Below are 19,013 nucleotides of genomic sequence, written 5' to 3'. Positions count from 1 at the left end.
AGTTTTCTGCTTCTAAGACTTCCCATCGCTCTCAGAATGAAACTCAGACACCCTATCAGAGCCCACAGCTCCTGCAGGTCCTGGCCACTCTCCCTGCTCCCTCATTGTGTTCCTGCCAGACTGGACTGTGAGCCCTGCATGAGCTAAGACAGAGCAATCTTTTTTTTTTTTTGAGACAGTGTCTTGCTCTGTTGCCCAGGCTGGAGTGTAGTGGTGCGATCTCAGCTCACAGCAACCTCCACCTCCTGGGTTCAAGCGATTCTCCTGCCTCAGCCTCCCGAGTAGCTGGGACTACAGGTGCATGCCACCATGCTGGCTAATTTTTGTACTTTTAGTAGAGATGGGGTTTCACCATGTTGGCCAGGCTGGTCTTGAACTCCTGACCTCAAGTGATCCACCTGCCTGGGCCTCCCAAAGTGTTGGGATTACAGGCATGAGCCACCAAGCCCGGCTGAGAGCAGTCTTACTGTAGCATTCCCAGCACTGGGACAGTTCTTGGGACCTAATAGATGCTCAGTACACCCTCTAGAGTGAATGAAAGCCTCAGTTTCCTCCTCTGGAAAATAAGAGTGATATTACTATACTTGCCTCATAAGACTGAATGAAGATTAGCGACATTGTGCAGGTGACATGTTCAGTTAGTGCTCACAAGCACAGTGACTTGGATTTGTGTTCCCAGAGGGGTCCCACCCACCACCACACTTGCCTCCCTCCACTGGAGAAGTACAGGGTCAGTAAACCACTTAGCCTCAGGAGGACAAAGTGTTAGTCAGGGAGTTGGAACCTGGCCATTGCTGGGTAAGTGTTTAGGGGCTAGGTTCAACCACCGGGATGATGGGGCCAGTGTTAAATGCACACATGCCAGTGGAAATGAGACCTGACCATAGGAGGCTCAAAGGGCTGTCTCCTGATGTCTATGGGCAGATGGGAAACTGAGGCAGAGAAAGCCAGAGGACTTGTCTGCCGGGCCTGTGATGGGTGTGACCTGGGTCCCTCTCCACCCCTTGAGATGGGTTGCTCCAGTCTCACTAACACCTTGCACTCAAAGGAAAACAGAACTCCTTCGAGTGATCACATGTCAGTAATTAACCTTGACTGGAGGAGGATACTTGAGGCCCAGGGCACAGAATTTTGGGAAATTGTATATGAGTGAAAGGGTAAATTGTGTGTTGAAGATAAGGACCAATGCTGGCAGGATCTGAGGCATATGGAGGGTTTGTCCATTCATTCATTTACACACTCATCCTTTTTTCATTCAGCAAATATATACTGGATGCTTCCTGTGCACCAGTCATTGTGTGTGAGCTGGAGATACAGGGTGAAGGTGATAGACAATGAACAAGGGTGAATTTTTAATGTTACTGTTACAGGAAACGGGTCCCGATCCAAACCCCAAGAGAGGGTTCTTGGATCTTGTGCAAGAAGGAATTCAGGGCGAGTCCATAAAGTGAAAGCAAGTTTATTAAGAAAGTAAAGGAATAGCCGGGCACAGTGGCTCGTGCCTATAATCCCAGCACTTTGGGAGACCCAGGTGGGTGGATCACCTGAGGTCAGGAGTTTGAGACCAGCCTGGTCAATGTGGTAAAACCTCATCTCTACTAAAAATACAAAAATTACCCTTGCGTGGTCATGGGTGCCTGTAGTCCCAGCTACTCGGAAGGCTGAGGCAGAAGAATTGCTTAAACCCAGAAGGCGGAGGTTGCAGTGAGCTGACATCATGCCACTGCACTTCAGCCTGGGTGACACAGCCAGACTCCATCTCAAAAAAAAAAAAAAAAAGGAAGTAAAGGAATAAAAGAATGGCTACTCCATAGACAGAGCGGCCCCATAGGCTGCTGGTTGCCCATGTTGATGGTTATTTCTTGATGATATACTAAACAAGTGGCAGATTATTCATGCCTCCCCTTTTTAGACCATATAGGGTAACTTCCTGATGTTGCCATGGCATTTGTAAACTGTCATGGCGCTGGTGGAAGTGTAGCAGTGAGGACGACCAGAGGTCACTCTCATGGCTGTCTTGGTTTTGGTGCTGGCTTCTTTACTGCAGCCTGTTTTATCAGCAAGGTCTTTATAACCTGTATCTTGTGCTGACCTCCTATCTCATCCTGTGACCCAGAATGCCTAACCATCTAGGAATGCAGCCCAGTAGGTTTCAGCCTTATTTTACCTGGCTCCTATTCAAGATGGAGTTGCTCTGGTTTAAACGCTTCTGACATTACCAGAAGTGAGCTTCCTAGTGACCAAAGCAATGAGAGAAGCCTGAGCAGTTGTCAGCTCCACTGTGGCCACAACATGCCAACATGCTAGTTGCTGAGGAGAAGCCCAGGTTTTCCTGGCACAATGAGTATCTGAGACACCCATGTCCACTGTGATTTGTTGCTCATGTGACAGGGGCAACACACAGGCAGCTGTGCATCCTTACAGGTGAAGACTGACCACAGCACAGAAAAACTTCAGACAAATTTAACACACCTACCAGAGACAGAGACTCTTTTTTCTTTTCTTTTCTTTCTTTCTTTTTTTTTGAGATGCTCTCATTCTGTCGCCTAGGCTAGAGTACAGTGACGCGCAATCACAGCTCACTGCAGCCTTGAACTACTGGCCTCAAGCAATCCTCCTGCCTCAGCTTCCCAAGTAGCTGGGACCACAGGCACACACCACCATGTCTGGCTGATTTTTTAATATTTTTTGCAGAGACAGGATCCTTCTTGTTGCCAGGCTGGTCTTGAACTCCGGGCTTCCAGGCACTTGACCTCCCCAAGTGCTGAGATTATAGGCGTGAGCCACTGCGCTCAGCTGAGACTCCCTTTTCATGCATTTCCTTGCATTCTTCTTTCTCCAAACCTTTGCCCATGTTATTTGACAACCTGCCTCAATTTGCCTTCCATCTCTCCACTCACCTCTTAAAGGCCAGGTGGTAATGCCTCCCTAAGGTGGGGCAGCGTAGCAGGTGTCTGTCCACTCTCTGACCCTCACTCCTGTTCCCCTAGACTGCCAGGAACTCCTGCCACCGCCACTGGCTCCCATGGCCCACATACCCAGTGGGGGTGCCCCAGCAGCGGGGGCAGCCCCCATGGGCCCCCAGTATTGCGTGTGCAAGGTGGAGCTGTCAGTGAGTGGCCAGAACCTACTGGACCGGGATGTTACCTCCAAGTCCGACCCCTTCTGTGTCCTCTTTACAGAGAACAATGGCAGATGGATCGAGGTGAGGCTCTTCCGTGTGTCTGCGGTGGGTAAGGGGGTGGCTAGGCTGCTGGGGAGGGGGAGTCTTCCAGGACTGGGATCCAAGAACTCTGATAGAAGTAGTTGGAGTGTGGGCTGGTGGCAGGGGATTACTTGGTAAATTGTTACTCTTAAAATGAAATTTTATTTTAAATATATTTAAAATATTACTTTGTGTTTAAATTATTACAGTTAAAATCTATAGATTTATATTTATAATTATATAATTTATACTGATTATTTGATTTTTTTTTTTTTTGGAGACAGAATCTCTCTGTCCCCCAGGCTGGAGTGCAGTGGTGAGATCTCAGCTCACTGCAACCTCTGCCTCCCAGGCTTAAGCAATTCTCCTGTCTCAGCCTCCCGAGTAGCTGGGGCTACAGGTGTGCACCACCATGCCCGGCTAATTTTTGTATTTTTAGTAGAGACATGGGGTTTCGCCATATTGGCCAGGCTGGTCCTGAATTCCTGACCTCAAGCAATCCACCCGCCTCAGCCTCCCAAAGTGCTGGGATTACAGGCATGAACCACCACGCCCCATCTTGTTATAAATTGTTATATATAGATAAAATTTTATAGTTTTACGAAATGTTTGCTTCAGCTTTTAAATAACCTTTCCATATTATTTCTAAATGAACACATGGTCAGTAAGAAACAGAGAAACAGTGAGCTCAGGCTTTGGGAGCTGGTCCAAGGCCCAGTGATGCTACTCCCTGCTGTGTGGCCTTAAGCAAGTGGCTGTCCCTTTCTGAACGTGTCTCCTCATCTGTGAAATTATAATATATTTTTTTCTGCTGACTCCCTTGGAAGGCCCCAGATCTGGGGATATTAATGGTGCCCCAGGCAAGGACTTCTGAGCTGGAGGACTTTGGCTTGAAGGTTGGAAAGAGTTGCAACTTGAGGAAGGATGTTGAGAAACCTAAGCTGTTGAGACCTTCAGGTTTTAAAACTTGCTTTGCTTTTGCAAAAGGAAACTATTGGAGTAAATGTAGAGAATCCAGATAAACCTAAAGGAGAAAATCAAAATTGTTAGGAACCCACCTGTCATAGAGAACCACTGTTAACAGTTTGGTATCCAGCCTTCCAGATGGCTTTATATGCATGTATATTTCCCAAAATATGTGTGTATTTTTTTAATGGATATTTAACTAGGCCACGTTGGGAGTTCACCTGAACATACTGTGGTTTACAAAGAGTTCCCATGGATGTTGGCTCCTTCTTGTGATGCCAAGAAAACGGTGTGGGATTGTTGACCTACTTTACAGAGGGGGAAACAGGGGCCCCAGAATGGGTAGGGACTTTTTTGTGTCACCCAGCGTGTTGATGGTACAACTGGAAGTGGGAGGTGGGACACGGGGCCAGCTGAGGACTCCTGGGGGAGCCCCAGGCCTGTGAGAGGCATGTCTGGGGACACAGTTCCCTTCCACCAGGTCTCTAGAACCCCTGAGTGCCCCCAGGGAGTGGTATCCCCCTGACTCATGGCACACCTCCCCACCCTCCCTGACAACCTCTGCCCCCACCCAGCCCAGCCACCCTGGCTAAAAATAGCCCAGGGCCAAGACCTCCTCCGTCCCTGCTGCTCCAGCCCTTGGAAATGGACGGGGTGGGAGGAAAAGTCAACACAGCCTGGGCCCCAAAATAGACTGTCACCCAGACTCCGCGGTTTGGGGCCTCAGCATCCAGAGGCCAGGAGGCGGGTTTCCTGTCCCAGTGCCACCACCGACCCACAGTACAAGGCCCTGTGCTCAGCCAGGCTTTGGTATCCATAGCAGATGGGGTGTTGGGCTGCACAGTGTCAGGATTCTATACAAGATACAAACATCTCCCTGCGCTCCCGTGGGGAGTCCCTGACCCCACCTCCCCCAAAGAATCCTCCCTTCTTTCTGCTTCCTCTCTCAGTTTCCATGTAAAACGTGGTTTGAAAAAGGGTTTTCCCAAAATAAAAAGTGAAAACCACAGGTAGTCAAATCCTTTCCCTTTACAGAGCTGGAAACGGAGGCCCAGATGGGGAAAGGGCCTTGTCCTCCATCTCTTACCCAGGCAGGGACAGGGCCCGAGCTGTTACCCTCGCACCTGGGTAGGGAGCCAGGGCCGAAGAATTAAGAGTGTGGGGCCGGGCGCGGTGGCTCACGCTTGTAATCCCAGCACTTTGGGAGGCCGAGGCGGGCGGATCACGATGTCAGGAGATCGAGACCACGGTGAAACCCCGTCTCTACTAAAAATACAAAAAAAATTAGCCGGGCGTGGTGGCGGGCACCTCTAGTCCCAGCTACTCAGGAGGCTGAGACAGGAGAATGGCGTGAACCCGGGAGGCGGAGCTTGCAGTGAGCCGAGATCGCACCACTGCACTCCAGCCTGGGCGACAGAGCAAGACTCCATCTCAAAAAAAAAAAAAAAAAAAGAGTGTGGGTAGTAGAGTCAGACCTCGGTTTCGAATCTCGGCCCTGCTCCACAAGCTGTCCAGCCTTGGGGAAGTCACTTAACCTCTCCGTGCTTCGGTGTCCTTGTCTGTGAGCTGGGGATAGTGAGTCACTGACGATGACCACAAGAGCCTGGCACAGAGTAGGCATTGTACAAGTTAGCAGAATGATTTCCAGCAGTCTGCGAGGTCTTGGACCAGCTGCCTTGACTCTGACTTCCATTTTCCTGCCCCTCTGCTAGTACGACAGGACAGAAACCGCGATCAACAACCTCAACCCTGCCTTCTCCAAGAAGTTTGTGCTTGACTACCACTTCGAGGAGGTACAGAAGCTCAAGTTCACACTCTTTGACCAGGACAAGTCCAGTATGCGGCTGGACGAGCATGACTTCCTGGGCCAGTTCTTCTGCAGCCTGGGCACGGTGAGCTGGGCCCTCCTGGGTGGGAGCAGGGGCCCAAAGACCGGCAACCCCTCAGAAAGTCTCTTCTCGTGCTATCTTTCCCTAGTCCCATCTTCCTGGGTGGGTCCCAAAGTGCAGATGCAGAGTGGGGAACAGGCTTGGCGGGTTCGAGGCCGGGCTGAAGATCTCCCATCTGGAGGGGCAGCCAAACAGAATGCCTCTCAGGATCCGGGGCCCCAGGTGGCCAGGGATTCTGATTGTTAGAGTAATCAGGTGTGGTCTTGACCTCCTGGGGTAGGAGCAGCTGACCAGCAACCAAGATGCCCACAGTAGTCCCGCTTTGTGGCAGACTCACTGTGTGACCTTGAGAAACGTCCTTTCCCTCTGTGGGCCACACTTCCCCATCCATCTCAGTCCTTGGTAAGCTCCTGGAGGCCAGGAGCAAGTGGGGCTAGGTGCCCCTGACACAAGTCTCAATCATTCCTTATGGCTGTATGCCCTTGGATAAGCTCCCATCCCCCTCTGGGCCTCAGTTTCCCCACATTTTCCTTGGGGATTATGATGACTGCTCTGCCCGGCCTACACGGTTGATGAGGGAATGAAATGGAAAATGCTTTGACGGGTCCTAGTGGAGACTGAAAAATGCCCGGGGCCTTCCAGGAGATGGTGACCATGCAGAAAGCAAGGGACTGCCGTGGTTGTGATGTCTACTTTTTGTGTAGGAAGCAGGGTACGGTAGTCAGGGTCCCTACCCTGTGATGTAACTGAGAAGAGAGCTTAAGGGCTTGTGGACAGGGCAGGGAACTGACAAGGGATGGGGAAGCCATTCCAGGGCTTGGCCCCAGAGGAAAGCTGACCACCTTCACTTGGAAGGAAGGCAGGGTGAGGAAGTGGCGTTGCCAGGGCCTGGTGAGACCTGTGGCCCATAGAGGGAGGCCTCTGGACTGCAACCGAGGCAGAAGACAGAGTAATGAAGAAGCTCCCATCAAACGGGGGCCCCCACCTCTCACGCCACTTGCTCTCCCATCTCCTGCCCGTCCCCACAACTGGCTGAACCTCTGAAAGCCAGAGGGCAAAAGAGCCAGGTGGCACAGTCCCCAGGGCACAGAGCAGGTGCGTGGATCTGGGGAGAAGAACTAGCCCCGCAGGAGCAGGACTAGATCATACTGATGTGTGCTCCCCGCTACACAGGACGACGCTCACACTGCACCCAGGAAGCACGAACCATGCTGGCCCCTGAGTGCAGTGGGCAGGCACAGGTGGGAGGGTGACTTTTCAATGTGGCCCACTTTTCCTCTCTATGTTGTTTTGATTATTGCACGCTGTGTGAGTATATTACCTATTCAAACCAATAAAAATACATAGAAAGAATTGACCAGGCTCTATAGCTTATGCCTGTAATCCCAGCACTTTGGGAGGCCAAGGCGGGAAGATTGCTTGAGCCTGGAGTTTGAGACCAGCCTGGGCAACATAATGAGCCCTTGTCTCTACCAAAAAAAAAAAAAGCCGGGCGTGGTGGTGCATGCCTGTAGTCCCAGCTACCCAGAAGGCTGAGGTAGGAGGATCGCTTGAGCCCAGGAGGTTGAGGCTGCAGTAGGCCGTGATCCAGACCTGTCTCAAAAGGAAAATACATAGAATCAAAGCTTGACTCTGTCCATCAGAGATCAAAATCTGAGGCAGTTGGGTTCTCTGGAATGCCTCTGGAGGAGGGAGTTGGGGGGCTAACCTCCCACAGTTGTCTCCAAAATGCCTTTTCCTAGGGGCAAACCAGGCAGTGGGAGTCCAACTGCAGTGGGAGACCTCAGGCAGGTCTCTTACCCTCTCTGGGCCTCAGGCTCCTCATTGCCCAGATTGGCTGCTGTCCACATCCCAGGGTGATGGTGATGCTCAGGCAGGTCACCAGCCAGCCAGGGCGGGGGGCAGCCCTGCCGAGCGGTGCCGGTGGAGGATTTTTCCTCCCCGGGCTTCCCCCACTTCCTCACTGAGCGCCCTTTCTCTTCTCTCCCCTAGATCGTCTCCAGCAAGAAGATCACTAGGCCTCTGCTGCTGCTGAATGACAAGCCTGCGGGGAAGGGCTTGATTACGGTACCAGTCTCCTCCTGGCTCTCCGCACCCCCTCCACCCCCACCCCACACCCTCCCCCATCAATGGGCCGCTTCCCTGGCAGATAATCACCAGCTTTGTTTGGAGTAAAAAGGCCCAACTTACAACTTAGCAACAGGTCTCTTAGCAACCGGCTGCTGGCTCCACAAATGATGCACTGGGGGCTGACAAGCTGGGGAGGCCTCCAGAGCCCTGCCAGCAGCCCCCTCCCTGCACTGGCCCCTGCCTGCCCTCCCCTGGGGGTCGTTCAGAAGTGCCTTGCCCATCAGTGCCCTGCTTGTGGCTGCGACACGCAATGATTCCTGCAATGCGCAACAATTCCCACGATGGGCAGCAATTCCTCCGGCGATGCGCAGGCCCTTTGCTGGGATGAGCTCCTTGGTCCTCAAAGACTCCCAGAAGCCAGGGCCACCCCTGAGGCCCAGAGAGGAAGTTCCCTCGGGCAGCTGAGCTAGCGAGATCGTCCCCTGGTTGTCTGGCTGCCTTCTGAGCCCACGCGATGCCTGGGGAGCCGGCCAGGCTGGAGGGAGAAGCCATGCCTTTGTGTTCCCGTGTGTTACTCCCCTGCCCTGGAACCTCACATGGCTCCCCACTGCCTGACCAACCCTTTGGTTCAAGGCTGTGAAGGACCCCTCAGACCCTGCCTGGCTCTCTTGCCTTGGTGTTTTTTACTCTCCTTCACTTAAATGCCCTGCGTTCAAAGCAAACTGAATTCTTAGCATATCCTGAACATACCCCAGGCTCTTACTTACTCTGTCCCTGCCCCGTGGATCACCACCTCCCAAACAACCTCCCCCCACCTCTTGGTTTCTAACTGCCCCATCTAAATGCCTTCCCAGGCCAGGTGCATGGCTTGCACCTGTAGTACTACTATTTGGAAGGCTAAGGCAGGAGGATCCCTTAAGACCAGGAGTTTGAGGCTGCAGTGGGTTATGATCATGCTACTGCCCTCCAGCCTGGGCAAGAGAGCAAGACCACATCTCTGAATGAATGAATGAATGAATGCCTTCACAAGGCAGCTTCCACCTAGAAGCCATCTCAGACAGACCCCACTCAGCCGGGTATGCCATCACCCCCAGCATTTCTGGCAGTTCCACTCTGGGCTTCCATCCCCTCCCCTGGGAAATGGGGGTGATAATAGGACTACCCTATAGGGTTATTGAGCAAGTCCCAGTGGGAAGACGGCAGGGCAGAACAGGCAACGTGGCTGGCCTCTGTCTGTGGGTCCAGAGGGCCGGATGCCTTGCGCTGGGTGAGGCCATCCTAGAGGCAGGAGAGGAGAGGAGGCTTCAGCGAGAGGCCCCAGCCCACTTGCGTTGCTATGGGCAGCAGGGGAGGGAGAGAGGCCTAGAGAGGGCCTCAGCAGTCTTGAAGTCGCCCAGCTAGGCCATCACTGGCTGGGCTGGGGTCAGGGGACCATAGCTGATGGGGAATGCATGGAGGACAGATGACCAGTGTGAACTGATGGGACTCAGTTTTTCCCCTGGGCCTCAGTTTCCCTAGCTGTACAATGAAGTGGCTGTGATGCTGATACCTTGGTGTTCTGAGGAAGCTGTGCTCTCTGCGGCTGCAGCAGGGGCAGGAGGAGTCCGGTCATGCTGCTGTCTGGCCCAGAACCTCTCCCTGGGACACAAGACCACCCCCGGTGTCTGGTCCCTGCTTCATCTCTGCCCACCACCCCATGGGCCCTGTGGATTTGCGTAGATCCACTTCCTGACTCCTCATCACCAGATGGGTTATTTCCCGCATTTTCCAGAAGATGGAAACTGAGGTGTGGGGAAGACAAGAGATTTGTCCAAGGTCACCTGTCACTGCCCCTCCCTTCCCCCCTGGCCCTGGAGGATTGCTCCTGGGGCACCCTGTGCCATCCTGCCTGGCAGGAAGCTGGGGGAGTCTGAGGAGCCCCTCATGTCCCTGGCCTTACAGATCACTGCCCAGGAGCTGTCTGACAACCGCGTCATCACGCTAAGCCTGGCAGGCAGGAGGCTGGACAAGAAGGTAAGGCGGGTAGAGGAGGGGCTCCCATTGGGAACAGTAGCCCCCACCAGCCCCAGGGCTGTGTGGCCTCACTCCGGGGCCTCGGGCCACCACCGCCATCACATTCTAGGGACTGGTCCAGCACAGGGCCCTCCTGGCCACTCCAGATTAGGACTCCTTCACCTCTGAGGTAGTGAGTGTTCCATCCCTTAGGGGTATTCAAAACACAGCTGGAAACCTCCTCATCGGGGCATCCCCATCTCACTTAGTGTAAGTACATTCCAAGATCCTTACCCAATGGGGCCCTACCTGACATGTCCCCAGTGCCCCAACTCCCCGACCTCACTCCTCCTCCCCGCACTTCACTCTGCTTCAGCCAAATCTAGCCCCTTTTCCATGAATTAAACGAGGCACTCTTCTCCCTCAGGAGCTTTGCACTTGCTGTTCCCTCTGCCTGGGACGCTCTCTTCCTTGAATTTTCTCACGGCACCCTCTCACCTCCATCAAGCCTTCGCTCCCACATCGCCTCCTCAACGAGGCCTTCCCTGAAATTGGTCTTCGATTTCCCACCCCCTCCTGCTTGTCTCCTTAACACTTATTACTGTCTAGCATACTTTCTTTCTTTTTTTTTTTGAGATGGAGTCCTGCTCTGTCGCCCAGGCTGGAGGGCAGTGGTGCGATCTCAGCTCACTGAAAGCTCCGCCTCCCGGGTTCACGCCATTCTCCTGCCTCAGCCTCCCGAGTAGCTGGGACTACAGGCGCCCGCCACCACGCCCGGCTAATTTTTTTTTTTTTTTGTACTTTTAGTAGAGACGGGATTTCACTATGTTAGCCAGGATGGTCTCGATCTCCTGACCTCGTGATCTGCCTGCCTCGGCCTCCCAAAGTGCTGGGATTACAGGCGTAATCCCATACCTGGCCCATACTTTCTTTACTTATTTTCTGTCTCCCTAACTTGAATATAACCTCTTTAACGTAACACTTGCCAGGTGCAGCAGCTCACACCTATAATCCCAGCTACTTGGGAAGCTGAAGCAGGAGGATCACTTGAGGCCAGGAATTTGAGACCAGCCTGGGCAATATAGTGAGACCCCATAGATGGATGGATAGATGGATGGATGGATGGATGGATGGATGGATGGATGGATGGATAGATAGAGTCACATACAAAAAGTGGCACTTTTTAAACCTTAAATGATTTTTTAAAGGCCATGATATTCCTTATGTCATGTGCAGGATAGTTTCAGTTTTTCACATTCCCAATAAAATAAACTTAAATGACACCCTCCTGGGAGCCTCACCCTACCTTGGGAATAGTTGCCCTCTTGAAGTCCTGGCCCATCTAAAATGCTGGAGTTCTGACTCACACAGGCTCTGAATCTTGGAGGGTCTCTGAGCACAAGCTCTGACAGCCTCAGGGTGGGGGATTTCTGCTGGGGGACCTGGTTGATCCCAGGGGGCTGCAGCTGCCCTGGGCCTCTTGCTGAGCCTTGCAGAGGCTGAGGGGAGGGGGCCAGGCTGGCTCTGCCCACAGCTTCTATCCTGACACCTGGCTGGGGAGGCAGCGGGGCCACGCCCCCATCTGCCTGAACCTAGCAAGGCTGTGCCTCTCTCATCCGCATCTTCCCACTTCTCCCAGGACCTCTTTGGGAAGTCAGACCCCTTTCTGGAGTTTTGTAAGCCAGGAGACGATGGCAAGTGGATGCTGGTCCACAGGACTGAGGTGGGTATGTGGGGGCCCAGGGATCTCTAAGCAGTGGGCCTGCAGTCCAGCCCCTCCACAGCTCTGAAAAGGGTGGTGTGGTCACAGCCGCGCAGTGTGCAGGAAAACCCACAGTGGCACCTGAGGGACATGCTTCCTCCCGGCCACAGGGATGCTCGCTTCCATCTCTGGAAGTATGGCTGTGGGTCTCCATTTTGTCACCCTGTCCCCACTGGGCTGACCCGACCCCAGAGCACTGCTGCCCAGGGCCTGAGCTCACAGCATCCCTCTGTGTCCCGCAGGTGATCAAGTACACACTGGACCCTGTGTGGAAGCCATTCACAGTGCCCTTGGTGTCCCTGTGTGATGGGGACATGGAGAAGCCCATCCAGGTGAGGGGGCTCTGGGGACCCTCCTCCCCACCTTGCCAGCTCCAGCCTCCCAGTCTACCTGAGGCTCCCAGGGATGCCTTGTAGAAAGCTCTTTCTCATACAAATGGAACGAACCCCCATCTTTGGAGGAAGGAGGACTGGAGACTGGGTCCTTATCCTGAATCTATCTGCTGCCCTGAAGTACCTGGGCAGGGCCCCCACCTTTGAGTCCCTCTCTAAAACTCTCTTGCCCTCCCCAGAGGGCTGCGGAGCTGCTAGCTAGGGAAACACCTTGGAAATGATGAAATTTGGCATGATGAGGACAGTGATTACCAGTCTCTCTAAAAGCTCTCAGTCCTCTGGCTGAGTGCAGTGTCTCATGCCTGTAATCCCAGCACTTTGGGAGGCCGAGGTGGGTGGATCACGATGTCAGGAGATCAAGACCACCCTGGCTAACACGATGAAACCCCGTCTCTACTAAAAATACAAAAAATTAGCCGGGTGTGGTGGCAGGCACCTGTAGTCCCAGCTGCTCGGGAGGCTGAGGCAGGAAAATGGCATGAACCCGGGATGCGGAGCTTGCAGTGAGCCTAGATTGCGCCACTGCACTCCAGCCTGGGCAACAGGGTGAGACTCCATCTCAAAAAAAAAAAAAATTATAAAATAAAATCAAATAAATAAAAAATAAAAGCTCTTGGTCCCCAGGGGCTGGGTCTGAGAGCAGATGGGACTGGAGAGACAGCTAGGTCAGGACAGAGATTCCCAAGTAGCACACCAGGAATCTTAGGTTCTAGTACTAGGCCTGCTACTGCTGCTGTGAGACTTTGGGCAGGTACTTCTCTTTCAGGACCCCAGTTTACCCATCAGTGGGATGGGAACAATAATCCCTGCCTTCCTCCTAGGAGGGCCATGGCAGCTCGGACAGCATGTAAAGCTGTGATTTCTGTGCCCATCTCAGAAAAAAAATATGTCTAAAGAGGGCCCCAGGCCATAAGCTGGGTGGGTCACAACCCGAGACGGAGGGGGAGCCATTTGCCAGGTGTGTAAGGAGTGGAGTTGCCTGCACTAGAGTGTACAGCCTCCATCGGTGGGGCAGACACACTTTCTCCTTTTCCCAGCAATCACGGAAGTCTTCCTGTAGGAGGCAGTTCAGGAGCTACCCAGGCCAGCTAGGCAGATGCTGAGGGGAGACACTACCCAAACAGAAGACAGAGGGTTTGCTTGGGGAGTTGAGAGGGGCTGGAGAGCACCTCTTGGGGGACAGCTCTGGGGTGACTTTGCTGAACCCACCCCAGATCATGTGCTACGACTATGACAATGACGGGGGCCATGACTTCATCGGCGAGTTCCAGACCTCAGTGTCACAGATGTGTGAGGCTCGAGACAGCGTCCCGGTGAGATGGGCACGTGTACTGTAACCCCAAGACCTCAGCAGGGCTGGGGAAAGGGGCACCGGGTCTTGGGTCAGGCAGCCTGGGGCTCAGATCCCCCTTCTGGCTGCATGACCTTGAGCAAGGCATTCAGTCTAAGACTCAGTTTCTCCATCTGTCAATGGGGGCAGAGGATTTGGGTGGGGATTGAATGAGATGATGCAGGTGAAGTCCCCAGCACATAGTGAGCAGTCAGGAGCTGTCCATTTAAGTCATCCCGTGATGTTGGGCCCTCAGCTGGACAGTTTGGGGGTGCATTATCTGGGGAGGAGGGAGGCAGATGCTGATTCTGCTACCATTTTGGGGTGTGGACATCCCGGGAGGCTCCCTGGAGGAAGCATGCTGCCCCCATTGTCAAGCCTGTGGAAGGGATTCTAGGGCCAAGGAGGATCTGTCCCCAAAAAAGCCCCGAGGTGAGTGTCTTTCTTCTGCGTTGCCCAGCTGGAGTTCGAGTGCATCAACCCCAAGAAGCAGAGGAAGAAGAAGAACTATAAAAACTCGGGCATCATCATCCTGCGATCCTGCAAGGTGAGCCGGCGCGGGCAAGCACGAGCCAGGGGCCAGGTTTCAGGCCACACAGAAGGGATAGACAGAGCATTGGATCTGGAGCCAGCGAGGCCTGTGTTCAAATCCCGGCTCTGCCACATCCTGGCCCTATGGCCTTCTGAGCTTCACCTCACCAGGCCTCAGTCTCCTCATCTGTGGAATGGAGATATTAATGAGGCAGAGCATGTCCAGGGTTACTCTTCTCTCACATTCCTGTGTGGAGGCCAAGGAAGGCACGAGCTGACCTTCCAGGGCCTGTCCTGGTGGGAGAATTATCATTGCGAGCTGCTGCCGCCCACGGTGGGCATGCAAGGGGCAGAGGACATTGGGTGGGGACACCCTGTCCTCTCTGGCATCAGTGTCACTGTGACTTCCATGGTACAGCCGGGGCCACTGAGGCCCAGAAAGGCAATGAAGTTCATGTCAGCAGTGGCAAGGCTGTGGGCAGGGGCCAGGAGACCTGGTGGGCAAATAACTGCTGGATCTGGCAGAACATTAAGGAAGGCAGCCTGAGGCAGGAAAGCAAGAGACCTGGGCTCAGGGCCTGACAGCTCAGGAGTCCGGCCACTGCTCTCCACCAGCGGGTGGATCCCAGACCCCAACCTTATTTGGAGCCTCGTCTGGCTAGGGTTTACACGAACATTCAGTGGTGTCGCCACAAAAAAGCACTCTGTTAAAGGTCAAGATGTCAGATTGCAGCCTTGTGATGGGTGGTCCTTGTTTCTGAAATTTCCATCATTCACATCACTTTTCACAATTTCTGACAACTGCCTTACTTATTTTTTTGAATCAGTCTTTCTTCCCTGTATCACTGTTTTTTTGTTTTTGTTTTTGTTTTTGAGACAGAGTCTCGCTCTGTTGCCCAGGCTGGAGTGCAGTGGCATGATCTTGGCTCACTGCAACCTCCACCTTCCAGGTTCAGGGGATTCTCCTGCCTCAGCCTCCCGAATAGCTGGGATTACAGGTGCATGCCACCACGCCTAGCTAATTTTTGTATTTTTAGTAGAGATGGGGTTTCACTGTTGACCAGGCTGGTCTTGAACTCCTGACCTCAAGTGATTTGCCTGCCTTGGCCTCCCAAACTGCTGGTATTACAGGGATGAGCCACTATACCTGGCCTGTTTCTTTTCTTTCTTTTTTTTTTTTTTTTTAACTTAAATACATTTATTTAGAAAGAGATTATTAGAACTCTGCCAAAATTAAAAGGTCTGGCTTCTTTGCCAAAAAGAGACAAAGACCATCAAAACAAATACAGTCTTTTAACGGCTTGATCAACTTCTAGAGGAAGGCCTTGAGCTGGAGGCCTGCTCTTTCTCTTTCTTAAAAAGGTAGATTAATAAGGGCCAGGAGAAGGTAAGTACCTAACAGTGACAAATTGAGACACTCTGTGTCAGGTAACTGACACTGGGCCCTGGCACCCTGCCTGGAACCAGCATGTGTCTGTGTATCTATGGGGTGTGGGGGTCTCTGTGAGTCCCCTACCCATTGGGAACCATTGCACTGAAGGCTTTGTTATAGAGAGATTTGGGTTTTGTTGTAATTAGATCAGGCCCATCAGCTTTTTTTTGACCTCCTTATCCCTACTGAGGCTGCAGGACATACAGCAACAACTCCCCCATGGGGAGTGTGACCAAGTCAAGGGGACCCACTGACTCACCTGCTTTCTTCCAGATAAACCGAGATTACTCCTTCCTAGACTACATCCTGGGAGGCTGCCAGCTCATGTTCACCGTAAGGCTCTCCCCCTTGGATCCCTCTGCACCCCCATCCCAGTGAGGGTCCTCCCTGAAGACTTGGGCCACTAGTGCAGCCAGAGGGACTTAGGGTAGACTTCAGGAAGGACTTCCCTGGGGCAAAGAGTGTGTCTGGCCTAGTGAGGAGGGCATAAGTGGGCTGTCTGGTCCTGCTGGATGTGCCTGAGTTGGGGCTTAACTACAGGTCAGAGCACAGCTGCACCTCAGTCTGGCAGCTACACTCCTTCTGTGGGTAGAAGAAAGCAAATTCCTCCTCACTGGCCACAAGGCCTTCAGCGATCCCTGCCTCCTTCATCTGCAGTCTCCTTCCTCCTTGCTCACTGGGCTCTAACCACACTGTTCCTCTGTTTGCCCAACACGCCAAGCTCTGCTTCATCTTAGAACTTTGCATTTGCTGTTCCTTCTGCATTTGTTGTTCCCTCTGCCTGAAACACTTCCCCAGAACCTTTGCGTGGCTGCCTACCTGCCATCTTTCAGGCCTGAGGAGGTAATGGAGGTCACCTTCCAGGGAGCCCTCCCTCCCTCAATGCCTTGCTGCTCCTCTGTCATATCTTCCTATTTTCTTTCTTTTCTTTTCTTTTTTTTTTTTTTTGGAGACAGCGTCTCATTCTGTCACTTGGTCTAGAGTGCAGTGGCGCGATCTCAGATCACTGCAGCCCCTACCTTTAGCTCTCAGTTGATCCTTCCACCTTAGCTTCCTGAGTAGGTGGGATTACAGGTGCATGCCATCATGCCCAGCTAATTTTTGCATTTTTTGTAGAGATGGGGTTTTGCTATGTTGCCCAGGCTGGTCTCAAACTCCTGGGCTCAAGCGATCTGCCCACCTTGGCCTCTCAAAGTGCTAGGATTACAGGCATGAGCCACTGGGCCTGGCCCTCACTATTTTCCTATTTTCTGGGCACTTGCCGCCCCGAGATTCATATGCATTTGTCGCTTCTCCCTGATCGTCGCACCCACTGGAATGTGAGTGCTTTAAGTGTGGGCACTTTCTTTATTTTGCTTCCACTCCAACCCCAGCATATCACACGGTACCTGGCACATAGCAGGTGCTCCATCATTTCTCGTTGGAAGAATGAACTGCCACCTTGCCTGTGGCCTGGAGTCTTTGCCCCACAGACTCTGTACCATTCATCCTGGCTTTGCTTCCTCACCCCAAGGGAGCCTCAGGCCCAGAAGGGAGGAAGCTGCTGGGGTGCCATGCTCTGCCTACCTCCCCATGTTGTCTCACCGTTCCCCGTCACCACCCTGAGATCCTAATGGGAAATGGAGGGCGTCGCAGGATGCCATGGAGTCAGAGGATTGGCCTTGCTGACCTCTGACCCTGCTGCCCACCACTGCCCCCTCCCCTGCAGAGAGGCCAGGCCCTCCTGTTCCTCCTGCATGGGTTTGTTCCTTCAGCGAACTCACACTGACTGCTTCCTTTGTGCCAGGCTCTAGGCTGTGTCCCTGCAGGGGTCCCTCAAGGACTAAGACATGCTGCCCCTGACCTAGGGGAGTGACCCTCTAGTCATATGAGGATTTGGATGGATGGCCCCTTCTCTCCTACCCCACAGCAACTGAGTTCCCATGTAGCCAAATCTTCCCCTGGGTCCTACTTCTAACCCTCCCCTGCTGGGCAAGGGTTGTTCTTGCCTACCCCTCTGTGCCCTTTCTCCAGGGATTGGGCTGGGATTCTCTGGGGCTGAGAGAGCAGGTAGAGCCCCAGTCCCTGCCTGCCTATCAGCCCCGAGTCCCTGTTAAGCACCTGCCTTGTCTGCTGTTCCCAGCCCTGGGTCAGGCTTCTCCAGAGTACGTGCTGCGGTGAGCTCCCAGCTGATTGGGGAGAGGGGCACTGCTCTACCAGGCAACCCCAGGTCCCAGGCCCCTTGGTGGTCTGAGGGATAATGGGGAGATGGCTTGGGTTGGGGGTGAGGTTATCTGGGAAGGTTGCAGTGGAGCAGTGGCATCTGAGTTGTGCCTGGAAGATGGAGCAAAGTTAGACGGGGAGAAACGATAGCCTGGCTCTGCATGCAGAGGGAAGCTCATGAATAAATGCCTGCATATGGGAACAGATGAATGTGTGGGTAGGGATAGTAAGGAGAAAAAGGAATCTGGGACTGTACGTTAGTCTCTTATGTCATCACATCTAGGCAGTGGGCTTTATGCTTGGGCAATAGAGAGCCACAGATGGAATTACAGCAGAGGAGTGATACAATCAGACAGTTTCGAGGTTTCAGACCATCTTATTGTGGGGAGGGCTGGAAGATGAGTGGGCTTCCCATGTCCCATCTACCTCTTCTATTCCCTGGGAGTGGGGTAGGGTGCTGGGGTCTCTGGCCCCACTGAGTGGCCTTTTTCTCCACTCTGCAGGTTGGAATAGACTTTACAGCCTCCAACGGGAATCCCCTTGACCCTTCCTCTTTGCACTATATCAACCCTATGGGCACCAACGAATATCTGTCAGCCATCTGGGCTGTTGGGCAGATCATTCAGGACTACGACAGGTAAGGTTGGAGAGGGGCTCTGAAGGTCAGCTAGGGTTCCATCCAACCTGGGAAGCTCAGTGTATCAAAGATAGAAGGGGCCCAGAGATCATCAAATCTAGGAATGGACAGCAAATGGCATAGGTGTAGTTATTACCCATTCCCATACCCTTGACAGACATTGCTAATCAATTGCTGAACTCTAACCTGCCAAGCCCAGATTCAAACTGGGATCGTTTTCTACACAGTACACCAAGTAGCCAATAAGAAAACGAATCATGATGGAAGATGAAACTCGTTCATTATTGCTACATCCTCTCCTTTTAGAGCTGGGGAATGGGAGGCCTGGGATGGGAATGGAAAATTTGTTCCAGGTCCTGCAGATCATGGGACTGGAGGCCAGCCATTCTGGTTCCTGGGCCCGGCACCTAGTTCCCTAATGGTCTCGCTTTGGGAACTTCTGAGAAGCAGCTAGCATTCACGGACCCTTCTCCCATGACCTTGCTTCCTGGGGACCTTTGGGTCAGGCTGGGTACCATGGAAAGTCAGTGAAGGGAAGCTGTGTGAAAGTGTGGCAGGTGTGGCCACCAAAAGAATATGACATCACTGTCACAGATGGTGCTGAT

At 53.0% G+C, this 19,013-nt stretch overlaps 1 protein-coding gene across 1 annotated transcript in view; it reads left to right on the top strand.

Annotated features, from left to right (window-relative positions):
* CPNE2 (copine 2) overlaps nucleotides 1-19,013 on the top strand; it is a 55,667-nt gene that overhangs the window by 15,311 nt on the left and 21,343 nt on the right. Inside the window, exons 2-11 of the mRNA XM_030796650.1 lie at nucleotides 2,991-3,205; nucleotides 5,884-6,063; nucleotides 8,053-8,127; nucleotides 10,072-10,143; nucleotides 11,762-11,845; nucleotides 12,127-12,216; nucleotides 13,491-13,589; nucleotides 14,067-14,153; nucleotides 15,843-15,902; nucleotides 18,275-18,408. Coding sequence (XP_030652510.1) covers nucleotides 3,026-3,205; nucleotides 5,884-6,063; nucleotides 8,053-8,127; nucleotides 10,072-10,143; nucleotides 11,762-11,845; nucleotides 12,127-12,216; nucleotides 13,491-13,589; nucleotides 14,067-14,153; nucleotides 15,843-15,902; nucleotides 18,275-18,408 — 1,061 coding nt within the window. The 5' untranslated portion in view covers nucleotides 2,991-3,025. The remainder of the gene's footprint in view (nucleotides 1-2,990; nucleotides 3,206-5,883; nucleotides 6,064-8,052; nucleotides 8,128-10,071; nucleotides 10,144-11,761; nucleotides 11,846-12,126; nucleotides 12,217-13,490; nucleotides 13,590-14,066; nucleotides 14,154-15,842; nucleotides 15,903-18,274; nucleotides 18,409-19,013) is intronic.

Source organism: Nomascus leucogenys, chromosome 2 (assembly GCF_006542625.1).
Source record: "Nomascus leucogenys isolate Asia chromosome 2, Asia_NLE_v1, whole genome shotgun sequence".
NCBI classification, from domain to species: Eukaryota; Metazoa; Chordata; class Mammalia; order Primates; family Hylobatidae; genus Nomascus; species Nomascus leucogenys.
This window is presented reverse-complemented; position numbering and strand designations above follow the sequence as displayed.